The following is a 22,862-nucleotide window of genomic DNA, read 5'->3' as shown; positions in this document are numbered from 1 at the left end:
GTTGTTGTCTCAAGTACTTCAAATTTGTAGTTGAGTAAATGTACTTAGTTACATTAAAGCACTAAAGGTCATATTGATTCTAACTGCCAGCCACACGAAAGTGAACTAAGCCCAGTGCCCTCTCAGAGGTTATGTCAACATTGTTTCACATAAATCAAGTCCTTAGCTAAACATTAACTGTGGCCTACCATAAGAGACTGCTCCTTCCGGTGGCTATAACACCACAGCAGCTTCACTTCACCATTTGATAAAATCACACAAATTACCCCCCGACACTTGATTCCTCAGTTCCATGTTTCAGTGCAAATACGGTAAAAGGTGCTGAGTCAGTCTGCAAATCAGTTCCCCGCTCTGCTCAGCTCAGCCCCGCTCGGCTCCAGGCCTTAAACTAATATTTACTCTTCAGACCTTTTCACTCCTGCGCTGAGAAGGTTAACCAGCGCACACACCATTGTGTCTCAGCCCTCATTTCTTTCTAACAGTGTTAATCAAGAAATCAATCATGTGCGTGCAACATGCATGACATGCAATGTGATTTTTCCTCTCACTCTTCTGCTGGTGGCTGCTCACATTGGCAGAGAAGCAAGTGCGCCACACAGACATGGGATTTAAGATTGATGCCTTCAATTGCCGTTGGAATTACCAGCAGTACAAGGTGTGCACATGCCATGTGAACTGTTAATAAGAGTTAATAAGTTAATAAGAACTGACCTTTAGGGTGTGGAGAGAATAACAGCCATGTAAACGACAGGCTAAAGCAGTGATTCATCTGTGGTGTTTTATTATCGCAAAACACACCCTGACGCCCTTTTGTTACATAGGTGTTAATACCTCACAAGCTTCTGATGCAAACAACAGATTTATTCTTCCAAAAGCAATTCATAACCATTGATAAACATATTTTGTTTTTCCTGTCATGGAGAAAAAGCATGTGGTTGTTGTTCATTATGCACAATGGGTTTTGTATTTTATAGCCTCCCTCTCTCTTTGTACCAGCAACTAATAAATAAATAAAAAGCGTAACAGAGTTATATTACTTATCTGCGTTTAATCATCCTGCACATGTTGCACATGCAGTGGTAGTCTGATCTCCACAGTTATTTCAATTAAAGCCAACATAGAATAACATTTTATGAAAAAGTTTTTGTTTGTTTTTTTTAAATCCAAGTTTCGAATGTTTACTGTCACAACTTCGTTTCAGAATAAATCAACCCGAGCTGTCATTATTTCTCCCGCTGCCATACGAGCCTCACAAATGATCTGGCTGTCGGGATGCAGGAGCTTCCGAGCGGACCGTGAACGCGGCGCAGGCTTCCAGGGAGTGGCCCCAGTGCACCTGTCCGACCTGTTTGAGGGGGGGGACACATGACTCCGGAGGAATTTCCCCCGCTGCTCCCGTCCTTTTGTTTAACGGGAGTCTTGCTTTAGTGGGAGCCTGTAGAAGAGGGCGAGAGCCAGAGGAGAGGGGGAGACAGAGAGAAGAGAGAGGGAGACACAGAGATGTCGGAGCCAGCCACTAACCCCGCCGCCACCTCGTTCCCGGCGCCAACTATTTCTCTACCTTTGGGCCTGGAGGTGCTGAGGACTTACTCTGGAGTCCTCGTCTGTTTAGAAATAGTAAGTGTCGTTTCTTCAAAAAGGTTATTAAATGATGCTCGGCTGCGTGCTGTGTTATTAAAATGTGCCAATGACCTCCGTGGTGTTGTAGAAGTGCCCTGCAGTTAATACGGCTGTATTAATAATTGATGGCTTGTTAGTCCAGTTAGACTTTAAGCTGTTGGCTGTAACAGAGTGCGTCCTCCCTGATGTCCTCAGTGTTTGGACGTCGCCAACAGGCTGATCACTCCTGTGATTTTCTCGGGCTGACTTTTTTTTTTTTCTGACAGTCAAAGCAAGGGCAGACGTCGCCTCGAGCGGTAACAGCACCTGCACCTCACAACGTTAGTTGAGTTTATACCAGATATGATCTGAGCATCATCTCCCTTGATGCTATTGTGTCAGCTTAATTTTTCTCTCACTGCCTTGACATGCTTCCTCCATCTCAGGATTATCTGACGGTTCATGGGATATAAGACCTGGTTGCAGGAGGCCTGTGTAGACAGGCCTTTAGATGGAAACAGGCTTTTAAATGTCGAGTTGTGGCTGTTTTCCAGCAACATGTTCGAGGCTTCTCCAACATGCCATCTCCTACAACATATATAGTTCCATTCCATCAACTTCTTTAGATTTTTTATCATCATTTAACCCTGATTTATCCAAAATAAACCATAATGAAGTTATCACTGAAGTGTACATCCTGTCAACCATATGACATTTTCATGGTATAATAACCATCTCAGAAAAATAATACTGTCTCAGGGTATCATGGTATTACACAGTTATTATTTATATCAGTTAGAATGACGCCAAAAGGTGCAATATGTTTAAATTGGTCAGTGCCACATTTAAAGTAAAAGTTCATGTAAAGATTAGAAATTCAGTCATCATGCACTCCATGTTGATTAAAGCCAGGTGTAGTCCACAAACAGGTCTGGAGATTCACAGCAAAGCTGCGTGGTGGCATTCACCTAATTTCCTAAACTGAAGTAAACCGGGACTGGTTTTGAAATGTTACATTAAATGGCTCCGTACAGCTTGTCCAGTGTAATTCAAATCTCTGGATGTCCTGAGACCCCAGATTGATTTGGAAAGATGTAATTTACACCATCTATGCACCGGCTTCAGATGGGATGCAAGCTAACGCTTTTAGCTTTCCTTTTAGCAGCTTCAGTTGTTTAGGAGAATGCTGCAATGCTATTTTCCTGTAAAGCTCCGGAAATGTTTTTTATGGACTACAAAACATCTTTCATTCGGCATGAAGGCAGGTAGACAATGGGGCAGTGTATCACCGGAGTAAATACTAAATGCTGCCAACTGAAGCTGCCATTAGCTTATTAGCTCATCTAGCTAGCTGTGCAGCTAGTGGCCCCAACAGCTGACTATGCCCGGACCATGACCACTGGGGTTGGTTTTTTTGTTTACAAGTGGACTATTACTGTAGATATCTGTGCAAACAATACTTGTATGTCTTTCACGTATAGTCAAAACATTCTGTGAATATTTTTATGAAAAAATTGTACCTTTAAAGGAATGAAAATAGTATTTATTTTCATTGAACAAACAATGATAATTTCACAATATATTAAGACCTGAAAGACATGAAACTTCATATAAACTTGAAAATTGTGCATTTTAATAACACTAACGAATGCGGAAGACTTCAGTAATGCAGTTAAGCAAATGTACACAGTAGATAACCAGTCATTTTCATACCACACCTCTGCAACCCTGGGTCAACTTGTACAGTTGCTTTACACAGTGGGAGCTCTGGAGATAAAGCAGCGTGCTGTTTTATGTTAGCTGGCTTGAAAAGCAGAGTGGTTTATAAAAGAACATTTTAAGATAATGCAAACAAACCTCACACTTAAGGATGGAAAAACACCCCTCAGTGGGGTGTACAGATTTTATATTTGGCAACCTGAGAGCACTGGTACGGGATCAAGAGATATCGGAAAAGTCTCTATAAAGAAGTTAAAGACACCATAGCATTATACATATGTCCTATTGCTATACTTGACATGTGCCTACCCATGTCATCAACTGCCTGTAACTGTACAAATGTGTCCACTGAAACATAATGAGTTGATTAAGGAGCTGAGCTTGATTTCAGCGTAAAATAATGAAATCAGCTGCATCATGTCTCCAATGAGAGTCTGTTTACATCCCCAGATATTTGGTGCTCTGGTATGGATCCTGGTTGCCTCCTCCAACGTGCCCGTGCCCCTGCTGCAGGGCTGGGTGATGTTTGTCTCCGTCACCGCGTTCTTCCTGTCCTCCGCCTACCTCACGCTTCTCCTCACTGGCCTGGCTGACCGCATCAGCACGGACTGGAATTTCCTGGTAAGCTGTAGACAAATGAGCTGATGAGCCTGACAACTACTCAGCCCGTCTGACTGCAAACATGGATAGGCATAGATAGGCTGTATCTTGCACGTCACAGACTTTACCGGTGTGTAGTTGAGATAAAAATGAAGGCCAAGTTCAAAGATGTTGTGGTCAAAACCATGAGTACAGAGTAATCAAGCACTAAAATAGTAATGGGTTGGACCATGAACGTGTAAATGGGGCGTCATGACTGGATTTGCTCACAAAAACAAATTATGTGTTTCCTTGAAACCTAATGTTTCAAGTGGATTTTCCATCCTCATAAAACAATTGCAATGCTGATTTTTTTAAATCCTGTGTTGTTTATAAGTTTACCAGCCCGCAATCGTTTTGCCTTTGCTTGCACATTGTAGAATACCAGTGGGATAGTGTGACTTGTAGTATTGTGTGTCGTGCCACCCATGTGCAAAGACACACATGAGTGAACTTTTAAGATGGCTGTCAGTGTTTAATAATGTTGTCATGGCAGTAACTGTTGTTTGCAGCATTAAAGTCAAGAGTTGAAGATCACTGGCAAAACTGCAAATCAGTCTTAAGGCAGCGGTATTACTTCAGGACGATGGGCTATTATGCAAGATGTACTAGGAGGAACAAAAATTAACTCTTGTGATGTCCACCATCACGATTTGGCATTCAAGTGTGGACACAAAATAACAATGCCATGTTTAAAAAGAGAGAAGTTTTTTTTCACATTATGCATCAGAACATTGTGTGTGTGTGTGTGTGTGTATTGTGATAAAGACTAAATCCTGTCTCGCCTGAAATTAAAAATCATCTATGAAAAGAGCTTGCTATGTGACAGAAAAAAGGCACTTACCAGCAGTAGTTTAAAAAACGGGAGCTCACTAATTCAGTAGATTTGACTTCATAAATAGTTTCTCCACCATCAGGATCCGAGCACTCGGTGATGCGGAGCATTTATTTATTAGCTCTTTCATAAAATCACATAAAGTGTCAAGACAAGCACTTTCACTTCGTAATGTCAGACTCAGACATTTCATAACAATCTCTTAACCATATTTTGCATATTTTGATTACATGCCAGTGGAGACCACAAAGCCGGTGCTGTGACTTTAAGTGACTCCTTAGGTACAAATCATTTTGTGAAGGTGGCTTGAAAGTTTTTCGAGCTATCGCTGTACATAACAGCTCTAGAGGTTTGTAATTTAGACATTAATCGTACCTTGAGTTGTGAGAAGCTGTCTGCTTTTTGGAAAGAGGTGAATGCTAGCGGTGAAAGCTCATCATTAAGCCCTGTTGAAGCCTGATAACGAGCTGATCATTTGAATCTGTAGGGTTGGGTTAAGGGTTAGGGAAACATCTAAAACTTGCAGGGCAGGGGCCCCCAACACCAGGACTGAAACACACTGTTTTACTGTGATACACTATACAGTATATGTCATATTTTTTAAACCTCCACCTATTAAGCACAGCCTTCTTATTGTACATATAAAGGGATATATGGCTGAAGGTGTTAATCAGCAAACACTGGCTGACCTCCTTGTCCTTGTAACATGAAATCACTATTACACGACAGTTTCTCAGCATTGGAGAGCGTTTTCTATCAGTGCATTACTTATTATAAATATACAGTAGCTTCGATATAAGAAAAAGAAGACAAACTTGTGTTCTTGTGTTATGTCACTGTGGTGCGGTAAAGTCTGGGCTCTCAGACAGACAGAGCCAGCCTCGCCTCAGGCTCCAGGCCCTGCTCCCAGGAGTAGCCAGGCGTGTGGGGTTGTTTGTTTTCGGCCGAACAATGAGTGACATGGATGATGAGCTCACACCGAAACGCCACAAAGGCCCGCCTGTAGTCCCGCCAGGCTCACACAGTCAGCAACACAAACTCTCATTAACCTTCTTTACTCCCTGACGCGCCCTCTTTCCCTCTTTTTTCTTCGTCTCTCTGTGCCTTTAATCCCTTTTTCTGCCTTCTTTCTCTTGGATGTTCTATTTTTTTCTTATTCTTTGACCTTTCTATGTAATTTCAACATGTTATGCTCCTCATTTAATGCAAAAGGTTGGTTCTTGGTCAGATAGCCTGGTTTGGAATGTGATTCTCATGGTACACATAGTTGCAGTGAGCCTGGCAGCTATTGTCTAATAATTGCCCAACGCCATAAAACCCACATCCTAGCCATTTTTTGTCCCCAGTGGATTGTGTGTAGTGGAATCTTACAGTTGTTCAGCAAGTTTACAACAAAAACAAATCTTCACATTATGTCTGCAGCTGTTTACACTCCAAACTCTGGAACTGTTTTGTAGTTAATGTTAGTGTGTCCTCTCTCTCCCTTTTCTCAGGATGTGTTTTACCATTTCATCGCACTGCTTTTCTACTTTGCTGCCTTCGTATTGGAGGCAGCAACTACAGCAGCTAATGGAGGAGCCCACATCAAGCCCCTGGTTAACAGCACTGAAGCGGTCTTGTGTATAACCTACCCAAGGGGCAACATATTTACAGTCCTGGATGACAGGCAATACAGTATTAATGTGGCAGCCACGGTGAGTATTTTGTGTGTGTGTGTGTGTGTGTGTGTGTGTGTGTGTGTGCGTGGGTGCGTGCGTGCGTGTGTGCGTGTGTGTATATATATATATATATGTTATATTCTTATTATCCAAAAAAAAAACAGAAAACAAAAACAAAAAACAATCTGATATCTGTCTCCTTTCTCCATAATAAATCCTGTCACTGAAAAACCTTAGTTGACACGTTTGCACATAAAAAGTCACCTCCCGGCCTACTAAACTTTCGTTTTTGCTCATGTCCTAGTTTAAATTCTTTGCATGCACCTTCTGATAATGCAAAAAGACTGTCCATGTTACTTAAGATAAACATGATATTATGTATGACGTGGTGTTCTGCTATCAGCTCAAGCTGATCGGCCATAAAACTGTGTGATAGTCAAACTGTCCTCTCTGACAGAATTGTGGTAGGTAACGTTAGGTTAGATGAGGTTAGGGCTTATGTTTGTAAACAGAATGTACATGAACCTCTGTGCTAATCTATAATAAATCTATAACCAAGGTGACTGTTTGAGAATTTATGTTCTGTATATATTGTATGAAAATGAAAAAAAAAACCTGACATTTTAAAACATTATAAAATGTTTGTACTGTTGTTGAATAATTACTTTAGCCAGTTTTTGTGCAAAAGTACCAAACATTTGCTAGTTAGACTTGTCTTATTTTATACATGTGTGCTTTCATGAATCTTGCAGACATGTTTAAGATGCAATGAGTATTGAGAATTGATTTGGAAAAAAGCTAGATTCATAATTACAATTAAAAAAGATAGTTACAGTTAGCAAGTCTAATTAGTAAATTTTTTTTTTGCTTTCTTTCTTTTTGTTCTCTGTCCCAGATATTTACCTTTGTGGTGACACTATGCTACGGCTGCAGTATGGTGATGGGCTTCAAGAGGTGGAGGATGTAACCAGAGAACCAGCACAAACTAGTCTGATAACTGCTTCTTAACTTCAGTATGACTTCATAAAACCTTCCACACCGTCCAGAGCTCCATAGAGAGCCTTGCTGTTTAGGTCAGTTCAGTGTGAACTTGGTTATTATCAAAAGAAATGAAAAAAATAAAATAAAATAAAATAATAGAGTTTTTTATTAGATAAACCTGTCAAGATTTCTGGACCATGATATTCCTCCAGGAATTCTTCTGCTGAGATAGTGAAAGGATTGGTTTCAGGTAGGTTCAGTCTGGATTGTTGAAGGTGTTTTTGAGAACAGGGTTAAAGCTTTTGCCCACTTCCATTTCCATGCTGCTTACCAGTGATTTCACTATCAGTCGTTTTAGCACCATGTCCCAGTCACTGAGTGGGGGACCCCCGAATCCCCATCGACACTTTCACCTGATTATTATCTTTGTATCTCCTTGTTGTTTTGAGATATGGCCTCATAAATTCAAAATGGTAGAGGGAAGATGAGATGGACCACATACCTCAAACTGAAATAACTGTTAAATCCTCTTATGGACAGTGTATAAGTTTAAAAACAAAAAAATAAATGTATACGTCTGTCCAGATTTTGCTCACATTTCTCTTATACTTCTTTTCCTTTGATGAAAAATATATCTGTCAACCCCCATGGGTGTAGAAAGGGTCATGTATATTAAACAGAATTATTAAATAGTCTTCAGATTTGATTTAAATAGAGGCCCACTTTATCTGCAAATAGGTCCAAATGGCAAATTATACCATTTGGTGCATAAAGTGCACTGGAGTGGATAGATGTAGTTTCAGTCAAAGGAAAAAGATGTACAAGCACATAATGTTAAAAAAAAGAGTTTAAAGTATTTCCAACATCTTTTATTTAGTTTTAAAATATTGTGTGTGTCTGTCTGGTTAAGAGAAAATAAAAGGATTTAACGGTCACACCAGAATCAATTTTGAAACCGTTGATGTGTGTTGTCCTCTGCAGTGGCCATTGACATACCTTAAGAATAAAATACGGGAGAAAAATATTTTTGACATTCATTTTCACCTTTGTAAGAGTAAAAACAGACATTGAAAAAAATCAATATGGGGAACTTGTGTGGGGACCTAGTATATGTTACAGCATGTTGAGGCTGTACAGGCTCAGTGACGCATGTGACTGTTGTGCTTTTTGCTTTTTGCTCATGTTAACCATACAAATATTGCCCCATTTCCTGAGTCATACCCCCATATGACCGTAGTTCCCATTTCCAGTAAAAGGAAAAAACGTTCCCGTGTATGCTGCTAATCGGTTTTGCATAAGAGAACATTAATGTGAAGGTGCAATTTGTTCGACAGACTCTAAGAGGCAACGTGATCATGTTTCTGTCCTCCAGTTACTTCGGTGCTACGGAGCAGTAGATTTAACATGACTGGTATTACATTTTTTATGTGGCCACTATTTAAAATAGGATGTTTGAGTTAGACGTTTTAATTTGCTGTGTGCACTTTCTGTCAAATTTTCTTGGTATATCCAGCATAACTTTTTTCACATTAGTGTAGCTATTGTACATAATCACGTATTACATGCTACATATATGACATTACTATTCTAGTTAAAGCTAATCATTTAATCCGAACATCAGTAGAAATGCTTATGTCAGCTACTATATTTCAAACAGTGATCTTTATCTGCTGATGTATTATTTAATTATATGAGGTATAATGTTTTTAGTGTTTGATTTTTTTTGTAATTCTCGTAATGCATATAAAATTGTCTAAATCAATAACTTCTTACTTGGTCCATGATTTACTAGTTGTATTTAATGTTGACATTAGCTTCATAAAATGTTATTAATTTAAAATCACTGTATTTTGTTTCTGTTTTTGACACCTGCTGTTTTTTTTGTTTTTGTTTTTTTTTGACATTTTAAGTGCATTTTAGAACTAGAGAAATAAAAGTTTTGAAGAAAAAAGAAGCTCTTGTCTTTGTGTCATTACAGGGTGCATTGTTGTGTGCCAGTGTCTTTTTTGGTGCCAGCACTACGAGTCGCCAAAGTCTAAAAATATATTTTGAATGTACCTTGAAGGGAATGTTCCTTGTTTGTGTATCAAATAAACTAAGTGAGAGAGTTACTTCTTATGCATATTGGCATATTTTCTAGTCAGCAGGGAATGTAATTCACTTGACCATCAGACCACTAATGCATCTATTTGAGATGCACCATTTTAACAGATCTACAGACTTTCTGCACAGCAAAATGTTGCTGAAGCAAATAAGAGTGGAGTGTAAAACACGTATATAGGATGTAGGGCTGCAACTAATTACTTTGAATGTTGGTGAATCAATCTTTGATCAATTATTTAGTCTATAAATTGTCAGAAAATGGTGAAAATGTCAAAAATATTGACATTTTAGAGGCAACAAATCAATTAATCGATGTTGCAGCTCCAGTTTATATGCACATATTTAATCGAATCAATGCAGCATGTTTTAAATCATTCTGAGAAAACCTCACATGATAAACTTTGGACAGACATGACTGTAAATGCTTCTGTTACCTGTCATCTGAGTCTATATATATATGCTCCAACAGATACAAACAGGGAAGAGGCCAGTTGTTGTTTTGTGTGTGTGTGTGTGTGTGTTAGTGTGTGTGTGTGTGTGTGTGTGTGTGTGTGTGTGTGTGTGTGTGTGTGTGTGTGTGTGTGTGTGTGTGTGTGTGTGTGTTTTGTTTTCCTTGACACAAACTATCAAAGACTTGCGAACATCTATTGCTGCCATGCCACAAAAGATAAATCGATCGGTATCACACTTTTCATGAAAAGTAAATTATAAAAGGATGGTTTGACTTTATAGCAAGATAAATGTATCATGTTACAACAAGAAACTTTTATTGTTATAACAGTGTACTATTTATCTTATAACGCTAACTACTTGCTGTGTAGGTTCACCCTTCTGTTCTGCTTTGACAAAATCATACAAATGAGGTCTTTAAAATAAATGTAATTAAATGTACAAAAAAGAAAGAAAGAAAGAAAGAAATTAAACTGGATTGTCCAACCTTATATTTCTGTACCCAGTTATTCACATTTTCTGAACAGGTATATTCTTGTATTCCATATTCATTTTCTCTTCAATTGTGGAGCTGTGTCTTCAGTTCAGTTCTGTCTCAATGTCAGTAAGTGGCATCTTATGTTTCTTTTGTTAAATCTTATCTGATGTCAGAATAGCACATAATTATGTTGCTGAGAAGTTTCTAAAGCCACTATGGTTAATTTTGAATTAAACATCATGGCCGTTGTGTGTTGATGGATTTTCAAGAAAAAGTGAAGCGCCATCTTCCATTTAAACTCCCTGCTTTGGTTTCACGTTGTCATGTTTATGTCAGCCACTAGATGTCTCCCGTCATCTACTATTTACTGCTCAACTTTTTTCACATGAACCCAGATGTTTATACACAAACAGCAAAACGTCGGCATCAACAAAAACGGTGATGTCGCTTCTCCAGTGACATTCATATCATATCATGTACCCTCAACACGTATCTGGTCAGACGAGACTCGTGGTGAAGAAAATATGCTTACAAAACTTCCCTTCACAAAACTGTGCGAATTTAGACTAGTCCATATATGCAGCATTTGTTTGGCGCTATTTCTGTGCGGTGATTTGCTGCCAGATGAACTCAAGGACGCACTTTTCCTACGCTCCGCCGCTCACCTCCGCATCTGCCATCAGCGTGGAGTCAAGCACATAATCATACCGGAAGCACCACCGGTCTGACTTCACAATACAAATAACAGGCTTTATGCCAAAAACACAATTTAATGTTTTACCCTCTTGCCATGAGCGAAATTGCATTGTCACATTTTATTCATTTTGCGTTTGACCGATGTACACTCTTGTACGTGTTTGCCGAAATATGGAAAGATCTCTCCGAGTCGACTTGGACATTTTTATCACCAGATATCTTATTTTGGTGGCAAACACTTAACCGGAAGTGGGAGCCCATTCGGGCGGACTTCACTCTTGTTATTTGTCGGCTAATTTTCCCTTCCACTCAGTGAGTGTTGAGCAGGCAGCGAGGATACTCCGAAGAGTCGGTATTTACCTGTCAACAAACGGAATTACGTTCCGAGCTGAGCAGTGTTTTCTGGTTTCGACTTGCAAACCAAGCTACGAAAGAGTGTGTTCAAGGTCCGCGGCCATGGGTCTGAGCGGGGCGGCGTGGAGAGGAGAGGAGAGGAGAGGGGGGTTTAAATGTCTCTCTCGTCCCAAAAGCTTCTTTTGATTTGAAGCAAGAGCGGAGCCGCTCGTGTTCATTTACGCGTTCAGTTGACTCAAAAAGTTGTTATTCGTCGGTTTTTCAGAGCGGCAGAGATTCTTCCACACGGGCTCGTTCGTTTTGTCCACATTTTTGGGGAATTTTTCTGTTTGTTTTGGTTTTTTCTTTCTTTCCTGGAGAGCCGAGGTGGCGAAGTGAACGGCGGCTCACCGAGTCGGGACTGACCGCTGGAGTTGGTCCTGAAAATGGAGGCTGTTATCGAAAAGGAATGCAGCGCTCTCGGAGGACTCTTCCAAACTGTTATCGGAGACATGAAGGTAAGCCAGGTTAACTGTGCCGCGCCAATTATGTTTTTTTTTTAATCCAAGGGGGGTTAAGTGATGTGTAAAAAGTGATGTGTAAAAAGTGATTATTCGAGCCAGTCAGCTCCCCAAGTATCAGTTTATATCCAAGTTAGGATTCCTTTAACGGTTAAACAGTTTACATCTGGTTAACCAGCCGGCACTGAACATTAGCTAGCTAACTGAGACCACATTAACCATCTTCATGTAGCCCACACTCACCTACATCGCCTATAAAGAAAATGGTACACATGTATTATCAATAGTATTCTCAATTAATGTTTGTGTCTGCTTTTATTAAAACGTTGTCTATTAACCTGCGTTGGTTTTGGTTTGTGGTAGCTCACTCATTATTATAACGTTATTTGACTATACCCTGCTGACTTATTGAATTATTCTCCATTCTCCATTTTTCTTTAAAAAAAAAAAAAAGAAGAAGAAGAAGTTTTGTTTTTTTATGGTCATTTGTTCCAGTTTGAAGTGGAGCAGCACCTAAGATTGGAAAAAAAGGCTAAATAGGGCAGTCATCAGCCTCAGAACTAGGGCATCTTATTTTGATATATGTATATTTACAGCTTAGTTCGATGAGACAATTACTAGTAGATTCCCCAGCTGTTGTACTTGCCTGAAGGAATGCCGGGAATGTAGCTGTCAGGGTAGAAAATTACCCATAGGGTCTGAAGGCTTTGACATGTGTAGGTCAAATGTCCAGCCACCAGGTCATCTGGAGTCAGAAAGTTTGTTATGAATACTGCTCAGACATTCAGCACTTCTCAGCTTCCCAAGTCCTACTTGACTAGGTTGTCCAAGGTTCCCCTGTCTCTTAACTGTCAGGTAACTATGTTATCAGATGATGACCTGATCCCATTGGAAATATGCATATGCTTAGTGTTCTTGCTTGAAATCTGAATATATTTTAAAAAAGACATTTAGATTTTCAGCGATGCCTTTCACATATTGGGCTGTGTACCAAAAGGATAAAGTGACTGCTCACTTTTATTTCTAGCCTAAGTGTCAACAAGAGGGACGAGAAATGAAGGGACAAATGGCGGTTGTGTTTGATGTCCATGCTAACGCAGTCAGAGCCGATGGTGGTGGCCTCCTCAGAGAAAGTAGACAAGGGAGCAGGGAGACATGCAGAGAGAAGGGAGAGATTGAAGAAACATAAGTGATATAAGAGAGACTGGAAGAAAGAGGTACTGTAGGTAGAGAGAGTTGAGTCGGTTGTTGGGTGTAATGTTTGACAGCATAACATGACATTCCTCAGGCCCCTGACAGTAGTAGCACATCAGTGACAAACATATGCCCCTGCTACATTCATCACTTAAACCTGTGCTGCTATTACCACTACCACGTTAGCCTCTTCTTTTTGAAGCATTAGGCCACTTGTTCTCTGCAATAGTCTCGATAAAAGGCTCTTCAACTATTTTCAGCCTAGGACCTGAATTTGGTAAATTTAGAGTCCCATCGGGAACCAGGCTCATTATTCCGTAGTATTAGTGCCCTTGTTGTGTGGGGATCTTTCCAAAAGAGGCCTGTGACCCATTTTGCAACCTAACACATGCAAGACCTGACAATGTGTCTGTTTTTCTGTTAAAAGAGTATACAGAATTTGAAAATGTTAGACAAAACAGAACAAAATGAATGCCAACTGTTTGGAAATTTGAAAGTAATTTAGCTCATTCTGTGTTCAGACCTTTCTCATGCTTTGCTCATGCACCCACAATACCATTAAACTTATTTCCATCCTTTGGCATAAATTGCCCATTCACTCAGGTTTACTGGCAACAAGGTGGAAAGCACATATTTTTTGGTTTGACATAACTGGGTCAAGTGTATGGGAAAGCTAAAACTTTGGTTAGTTCTGTTTAGCCCTGCAGGTGAGGTGAGGCATTGGTGTGGCCTCATGTTGGATGAACTCTTATGCAACTGTGGGAATAGTTAAATATGTTCTGATGATTGTGTCATATTTGTTTGTGTCCTCACAGAGCAGCTACCCTATTTGGGAGGACTTTATCACCAAGGCTGGCAAACTGCAGTCGCAACTCAGGTGAGTGTTTGTGTGCACATACAACACACTTGTATGTTTCTCTATTTTTTATTAATAAAAGGGACAAAACATTACATTGGATTAAACTAAAAAGAGGGGAAATCTGCATTTCCAAAAATTGGTTATAAATCAACACATATTGTGTTGTTCAAAACACAGTGGGTTTCTAGTACAAAAATGTATCATGGCTCAGGAAGTAGCACTATGCTGCATAACATTTCTGATACCCCATGTCCTCTTGTGCCCCCCTATACAGCAAAATCTCATTCCATTGACTGATTTTGTACTTGATTGAGACTTTCACATTAGATGTCAGTGTCAATTTCCTTCTGAAGAAGTTTTAAGTGGCCACGTGTCCTCAGACTAACAAGCAGTGACACTTAACATAAAAGCCTAATCTCTTAACAATACTGTCCAGGGGTCAGTATATGTCCTTCTCCCCACTGAATTTTTCTTCAAGCCTGATTTAATTTGTATTTCTAATGCTGTAAATTTACACACCTCCTGCCAAAATTATTCCTAGTCTTCTGCAAACAATGAATGCCAATCCCAGCCACCTCTCCTAGTTAGTTTTAAGTGGCCACGTGTCAAGAGACAAACAATTTATGACAGCTGAAATAAAAGCTCATTGTCCAGCAGGTACTGTAAATACGGATGTCCCGCTGTTTAAATTATTCTTTGATTAACAATTCATGGCAGTTCTCTAGCCATTTAAGTGTCCACGTGTCCTGAGACAGACTAATACTGACAGTTGTATAAAGGCTCAGGGACTTAACAATACTTTGCAGGGGCCACTCAGTGTCCCATTCTCCTATTTTACCAGTATTAAGGCTGATTAATGGTGATATGTTATTCAAGTGTCTCCATCATTCGGGGGTTAAATATGTGACCCTGCCATGCTAACACTCAGGGGAGTATTTGTGGCCTTGTTGCTAATGACTGCTTGTTTGGCAGGTGTGTGTGTGTGTGTGTGTGTGTGTGTGTGTGTGTGTGTGTGTGTGTGTGTGTGTGTGTGTGTGTGTGTGTGTCGGTCCACATGCATATGTGGACACTGGGGCAGAAGAACAAATGTACCAGTTATTGTAGTGATGAAAAGGTGAGCTGAAGGTACAGCATGTAAATGCGATCTTTAAATCCAGTCATATTCGATGAGTGGCAGGTGGACAATGGAGATGCTTTTTGTATTCCTCCCTATATATTATCTAATGATACATGACTGACCCTGACTTTGACCTTGTAGTTTGTAAATAGGTCCTGTTCTATCAGTATTAGTCAATAGATGCTCCATAAAAAGATCAATTCCTACTCTATGGGATGAGTGTCATTCATAGAAAGAGTATTTTAGAATAGCTGTTGGCTGATAAAACTCGGCCTACGCCCTGCTCCAGGCTGCAGTGGTTGTAGCATATGGCTTGCTGTAACGATGCCCTTGTTGCTGGAGCTCTAATAAGAGTGTGCGATCTGGGTTTGCTCATGGTGACCTACAAATAAGGCTTTTTCTGTCTGCTTTAAAGCTCATCTCCAGCTGATACAAATTTGGCCAAACTAGCCCTTTTCGACTACAGCATATCCCTCCACCCAAGGACCTCTGTAATCTGTTTGGGGACCGGGCTGCAAAGAAAGACACACACATACACTCAACTCAAACACACCCACCTTCCCTCTTTGGCCTGAATAAGTGACTAGCCAGCAGTGGTAGCAGCATATGTCTGTGTGTATAATGACGTTCTAAAGCAGACTGCTCTGTAATTTAGACCCTCTGCTCCCCTCTCACAAAGCAAGTAGGAAATCAACCAATTACAGTGCTGGGGCTGTTCTGTCATTTGTCATTTTTTGGTCCAAATATCCCCCCCTGCCCTTTGAGGCAGTCATTAGACACACACACATAAACACACATACATGCATGCTTTGAAGAAAGGCGGGGTACTGGCTGATTTCAAATCACAGTCCTCTTTTAACTTGTCAGTGTTTGGTCTGTTTGGTGGGCATTGGTTGGTGCAGCTGTGTCAGAATGAGGCTTACACACAAGCCCCCCTCCTTCTGGTCTAAAGTTAATTCTGTGAAGAAACAGACCACCCCGAAACTTAAAATTCAGCTATGAACTATATAATTATAAAGGCTTCTGGGCTCAAGATAAATCCCTCAAATATTTAGGCTTTATAGACTTTTATATTTAGATTGATAGGTGGATTAACAGATACATGCAGAACACACAGACATGTATATATAAAACTATATATGTATTAAAACTGCTGAAAGTACACACTCCAAATACTATCTCTGTTACAATACTTGATGTGTTGTGTTTGAAACATGTGGAGTTAAACACATACTACATGTAGGATCCAGAGTTTCTACATTCATATTCTAGTTTTGGTTGAACTAAGAATAGATGGGGGCAGCAGTGCTGAATTAATCATTGTCATGAAGAGCACTTTGTTGTTCTACACCAGAGTCTATAGGGAATTTAGATTGGCTTGGCCAAGGCCTTGCTGAACAGATATGTTAAAGTCATTTGTCTTGACTCCGGGATGGGGCATCTTCAGATTTGAAGGCAAATGGTAGCAGTCAGGTCATAGTTGGAGCATAATGCAGACCTGAAAGCTTGTAGCAGCAATGATTTTTTTCCTTTTAACCTACCTCCACAGACATCTTAAGGCTTCCTGAGACTATCCAGAAAGCCTGGTTATTCTTTACATCTTTCTCATATTTTTATTTGTTGAGCAGTTACCCAATGTCACTGCTGATCTGTCAAAAACATTTAAAAGTGTGGGTTAGGGTTAACAGTTCTCTGTACAGCTATCATTTTTGTTAGGAAGTTGACTGTTTTTATTGTTTTTTTTCAAGGTTTTACTGATAAGAGTTTGAAGTGTAGTGAATGGATAAACAGGTTTAGTAAGGCTTTAGTTGGCTTTTCTCTTGTAAAAGCGCGGAACAGATCACAGCATAGGATTGTGGCTAGTACTATTAAACTACTGCACATTGTACTCTTAGTGGACTAGAGGCACAGGCTTCAGTTAAAACCTCTTTCCCACACAAACCTGTTTTGGACTAATAAGTCAAACCTGACTGAACAAGACTTTGTTACATGTAAAATGTGATCCGTAGAGCAATGTGTGTGTTCATGGTATAAATTAGTGGAGACAGATATCAGTTGGAGGTTGCTGTGGTGCCCGCACTGGTCTTTAAATAGAAAGGAATCTGTGTGTGCCTGTGCGTATGTTTCTTTTTCCATTTGCAGGACCCACCCTTGGATCCTCCGGTCAGCTCTGCAACAACATAGCACTTAATAGCCAATATTTCATGAAGTTTTTGAGCAATAAAGGAAATGAGTGTTACGTTATTGACTAAGGGTGAAGACTTGATTGTCACTTGAATATAGAAGAAAATGTAACACATTTTTGACATCAGGGATGTTTATCAGTTGATCAGTCGTGCTCTGTTTACCCAGTCTGTCAAGCTTGTTGGAGACCTCTTAGGTGTCAACTGTAACTTGATTAAACAACTAACAACTTTAACAGTCTGGAGACGGTTGAGATAAGGGTCTGTCTAGATACTGCGCAACTCAACATTAGAAAACATAGTCTAATCACAATTAACTTATTTTATTTTAAATTCTTACTTAAGTGCTTTTAGAGTGCACAACACAATGGCACTGTGGTTAGAGTTAGTCCAGGGTCGGATCCCTAAGGTGCTCCAGTTTTCAGTTTCTTGAGTCACCACTAACCTGCATTAAGCGATTGTTTTGTCTAGTTATGAAAACTACCTGCGCGGACTGTTGGAAAATCCCAGGTTGTGTTATGATGGTTTTCTGCTTGCCAGTGGAAGATAACAAGTGTGTACAAATGAAGCTATTGAGTGTTTCAACAAACATGCTTTTGTGACCAAACTTGCCTCAGAAATTTTCCAAGCAGTTCGTGACTGATATGTATTCTTGTCTCCTTTGAGGAGATCATATATCATGTATATGTACATGTGGCAAGACCCTTTTAATAGCTATACCTGTGATCTTAATCATGAGAGGTTTATTGTTTCTGTCTGAAGTAGATGAGTCAGTATTTGCCAGGCAGCTGACCTGCCAATGAGACAGCATGTTGTCAGCTAGCAAAGTAACTGGTCTGCCAGGCAGCCAGACAGGCAACAAGTCAGGATACCAACACGATGGTGTCTGTAATGAGTAAATCAGAGAGTAATCTTACACCACACCTCGACTGTGTTTTTTTCTAGGGACAGACTGGATTTTGCCCTTTCCTCAGTCTTTTGTCTATAAGCAGTATCTAATACTACAATTTGTAAATACTCTGTAAACTGTACAAGATGCCAGAAAAGCAGGTATGAGTTGCAAATTTACTACAGGTCCCCTTTTCCATTTTAAAGCTGAACAGGATAGATCCCACATTGATCCCTTCATTGACCTGTAAGTGTGGCAAACTCAGCTCAAGAGCTGCTCTGCTGAGCTGGACAGATTCCAGGGGCTCTAAGTAATCACATAGACATTCCTCACACAGCGGGGCACGTTTAAGTTTTAACTTACACACACACAGTACACAGACACTATCCACACTTTAATGGTCAAATAATCAGGGTTGATGGAAGCTTTCTAAACTAAAATGTACCCTACATGCATGCACACACACATGCAACAGATGTTTTTTTCCTGTATCTTACACGATACATATTTTTCATCTGATCAGTGTATGTCTTTTTCTGCCATTACTTGCATGTAATTACTGCAGTTGATCAGCAGTGTTTATGTACCCTTTGAAGGATATAAGGCACTTCAGTAAAGTGTGAAGTTAAGTAACCTTTTTTTTTTCCTCTTTTCTCCATAGGACGACAGTAGTTACTTTGGCTGCTTTCTTGGATGCCTTTCAGAAAGTTGCCGACCTGGCTACCAACTCACGAGGTAAGAATATGCACGCAGATTCAGAGGGATGAATGTGTAAACAGTGGTCTTCTCCTGCAAATCTATTCCTCATCTCTTAAAGGAGTCAGTGTCATTGTGTGTGTGTGTGAGTGTGTGTCTGGGCACCTATGTGTCATTGTGTTTGTCTGTGTGGTCCTACTGTGCAAGTCCAGTATTTCACCCAACTGTGCTGAGAGGTTATTCGGGTTGTTTGCTTTATCGTATAGGTAGTAAATCTATCAGCATGCTGTTTGAAGCTCTGCTGCTGACTTTGTCTTCAACCTCTACCCCTTTTTCCCTGCTTCCTGCCCCTCCACTCCGACCCATACTCCACCTCTGCTTCATCTGGACTCTATGGTAGAGTCTGCTTCAACTCTGTATGTGAGAGGAAAGAGAGAGAGTGAGAGATCTCATCCCTCCTTAGCTTTGACACCTCCAGCCCTGCTCCATACTATTAATAGGAACTGAGACAGACACACACATTCATCACCTCACTCACTGCAGAGAGAAAAAGAGAAAGGGGGAATAGAGCTAGAGAGAGAGAGATGGGGGAGTACAGGGAGTCATCATACTCTCTCTGTCTCTCTCCCTCTTTCTCTAACACACACAATATAAATGTTTGCCTCGAAGGAGTTACATTCAGTCAGCTGAAGAGTGTTGCGTCATCTTTCATCTGCTCTTTCATCGCTTTTTCCCCTCCCAATTCTCTCTGCATATTGTGTCTTGGGTTAGCAGTATCACATTACACCCTTATCATCTTTATGCTCTGTTGCTCAGGCTTCACTGTATGCCTGAGCTCTTCAGCATACAGGCAAGCATGAATGATGAGTTATTATGCACTTTTGCCTTACATGCTGCTGTCTGTAACACAGGTAGATAAGCTGTCCACATGATAATTGTAGCAGGTCATTATTAGTCTTTATAACCTACGTTACAGACCAGATTTTACATTAAGGCTGCAGTTGAGTACACATTCCTAAAAGGTTGTGAGGGAGCCTCATATTTTCACCACTTACGCCAGTAAGCTTTTTGGTTATCATACTTTGTGAGGGCTTATTCATGTTTTGACAGTGCAATATAGTAAATATGTTTTAATATTGTATGTATTAGAGAAAAAGTAACGCCTGTATAAGATTTTATGGGTTGTTTTTCTCTACCATCGTTTTTCTGTCTCTCTTTTTCTTTTTGCAGATTTGATTTATTGAGCTAATTCAGGGGAAGCTGAACCCATTGCAAAGCACATTAAACAGTCGCTTGAATGCAAGAGAGTGACTCCGAATAAAATGTTTTTTTTTCTAATTGCCTCCAAAGCAATTTATATATATATATATATATATATATATATATATATATATATATATATATATATATATATATATATATATATATATATATATATATATATTATATATATATATATATATATATATATATATATATATTATATATATATTATATATATATATATATATATATATATAATATATATACACACACCCCCATAGAAGAGCCTGAGACAGCTGTCTCTCTTCTCCATGAAGATATCAGCTCACTGTATTTTTCACCCACAAAGAAAAAGATCAAGGTATATCTTCTAAAGACATCACAGCCTGTGTGTGTCTCAGTATGTGTGCTTGCTTAAACAACTTTGATTTTAGAGCTGTATGGTTTTGTGTCTAGATCAGATAAGGTACAGGCCGACAGACACAGCACTTTCTGTTTGCCTGTCATAATTAGCCAGAGGCTGCTGAAGACATATTATAGAAAAATATGTCTTCTTTCTTTCATTTTTTCTATATCCATCCATCTTCTTGTCCCAGCGTGTGCCTCCAAGTCCTAACCTGCTTCCGATAGCAATCACTATGGTGACGGCATTAAATTAGGTGTGAGTGAGTGTATTTAAGGGGCTCAAGTATTTAAAGGCAATAGCCCTTCTCCCTACCATCACACAATAGGGAAGAATACGACTAATAAATGTGCAAAATCATAGCAAAATCAGAGTTTTAACAGCACACACATTAAAGGTCTATTGGCCTCCTAACAGGAGAACAAGGCTTTCAACCTGCTTTGTAATGGTTCATCTGTTATATAGCCTCGCAGATATTGGCAGTGATGGTAGCTCATAAAAAATCAAGGGCTGATCAGTAGACTCAGAAGACTTTGATGTGTGGCAGCAGTTATGTTGATAGGTGTTTAGATCAAAGTTACTTTGCAACTCTTTTATCAGTGTTATCACTGAAACAGCATGATCAGAAGGTTGAAAAAGACATTAACGTACATTAGTCTTTTCAGAACGTGAACATTGGACTGTAATGTTACCTTCACATATGCATCTTACTTCAAAAATTAATATGATGACAGGACTCCAGACCAACCTTTTCCTCTTGTAAGGGAAGTTCTCTTGCTCTCCATGCAAAATACTATATTTGCTGTTGTTGATATGGTGATTTGCTTGTCAAATACTAAAAAGTTATTGATATTTGCTACACCAGTACCTTTTGAACTGAGGCCATCTGAACCATATTTCATCCTGTGGACATGATTACTTACTGATTGAACATTCTGTCTTACTTAAGACCCAAAACAGACGGGAATCTATTTTTATAACAACAGTACATAAGATGTTTTCACTCCAGTCCTTGAATACATTTCTAGTCCTGAACAACAGCAAGAGCCTAGTCTATAGCAAAGATTATTTTCATCACTGGTTCTAAAAACTCTCTATGAATTTGTGCTCCCTAGTATGTGAAAACACTTATTGATCTGTTATCCACACCATTGTGGTTGTCAACATTTTGCTTTTCATTTTTCAGTCTGTGTAATGTGTAGTGCGTAGTTGATAACAAAATAAACATATTCATCACAATCTTAATATGAATGTAAGTCATTTATTTATGATGAATAGCCTGTAACTATAACTACAATTGCATCCTGCAAAACACGATGTGGTTGTGAAAGAGTCTCCCAGCGTCAACATCAGTAAATGTTCAGTGCATGAGATAATCTCTGTAGTGTAGTAAAAACTTTCGACTGAGTCTTGGAAGTTATCCAGTGTAAGAATCTAACTACTAATAATTAGAAACTAAACTGCATGATGTTTCTGTTTTTGCATTTTAAGTGATTTATGAGAACCAGATGTATTCAGAAAGATGAACAGAGGAGAAGAATCTAGTAAACTTGGACCTGTTTTTGCATTACATAGACCAAGTTTAAGACACCCAATTAGAGCATAGTTAGGGTTAGAAAAAAAAGAGGATTAAGATGCAAGAACTAATGCATATAATCAAAATATACTCACAATGAGAGAAGTGCATATTCTTCCTTTTATTGTCCAGATTATAAAAGGTTAAATCCAGCTTACTAGTTTCAGTTGAGTGAAATAAAATAACTGGAATGCGAAGTGGAGAAAGTTTGAATAAAAGAAAGAAAGACAGACTTAAGTCTCTAGACAAAGCCTTTCTTTTCCTCTGTTGTGCTCTTTTATTCAGAGTCATTTGCAGCTGACAGTGGACACAGAAAAGACTGGGTCTGCTTGCTCTGGTGGAACACACAAACATAAAAATGTACAGTATGTAACACCCAACTGCAAATGAACAGACAGCTACACACTCATAGCCACATAGATGCTTGCACATCTCTACACATCCAAATGGGCTTATTCAGAACCAAAACACAGAGCGAGGATTAGCTGAAAACACCTGTTTCACTGTGCTCTGTTGTGTTCTGTTCAGACTTACTATATGCACAAAGGAGTCGCTAAGCTTTGTTGTCTCGGTCTGATAGAGTACATTGAAGTGTGCTTTGGCATCTCCCCTTTGATTCTAGTTTTTACTTGTTTGACAGCTGCCCTTTGCAACTCTGTACTGTTTATTC

General features: G+C 39.5%; 2 protein-coding genes across 8 annotated transcripts in view; both read left to right on the top strand.

Moving 5' to 3' along the window:
- Positions 1-1,218: 1,218 nt before the first annotated feature.
- On the top strand, positions 1,219-8,017 carry mal2 (mal, T cell differentiation protein 2). The gene is made up of 4 exons (XM_037075974.1): positions 1,219-1,617; positions 3,769-3,939; positions 6,286-6,486; positions 7,346-8,017. The coding sequence occupies exons 1-4, from the start codon at positions 1,501-1,503 to the stop codon at positions 7,415-7,417; spliced, it is 561 nt and encodes a 186-aa protein (XP_036931869.1). The 5' UTR covers positions 1,219-1,500; the 3' UTR covers positions 7,418-8,017.
- A 3,400-nt stretch (positions 8,018-11,417) lies between these two features.
- Positions 11,418-22,862, top strand: part of LOC119005803 (protein MTSS 1-like) — a 48,759-nt gene continuing 37,314 nt past the window's right edge. For 4 of the 7 annotated variants that reach the window (XM_037073778.1, XM_037073774.1, XM_037073773.1 and 1 more), the window contains exons 1-3: positions 11,419-12,009; positions 14,022-14,083; positions 18,916-18,989. In XM_037073778.1, coding sequence (XP_036929673.1) covers positions 11,938-12,009; positions 14,022-14,083; positions 18,916-18,989 — 208 coding nt within the window. In that variant the 5' untranslated portion in view covers positions 11,419-11,937. Of the gene's footprint in view, positions 12,010-14,021; positions 14,084-18,915; positions 18,990-22,862 lie in introns of all 7 variants that reach the window. The other 3 variants (XM_037073777.1, XM_037073776.1, XM_037073775.1) reach the window with 2 other exon arrangements.

The sequence above is a fragment of the Acanthopagrus latus genome, chromosome 17 (assembly GCF_904848185.1).
Source record: "Acanthopagrus latus isolate v.2019 chromosome 17, fAcaLat1.1, whole genome shotgun sequence".
Lineage (NCBI taxonomy): Eukaryota > Metazoa > Chordata > Actinopteri > Spariformes > Sparidae > Acanthopagrus > Acanthopagrus latus.
Note: the sequence above shows the minus strand (reverse complement) of the source record. Positions and strands in the feature narration are given on the sequence as shown.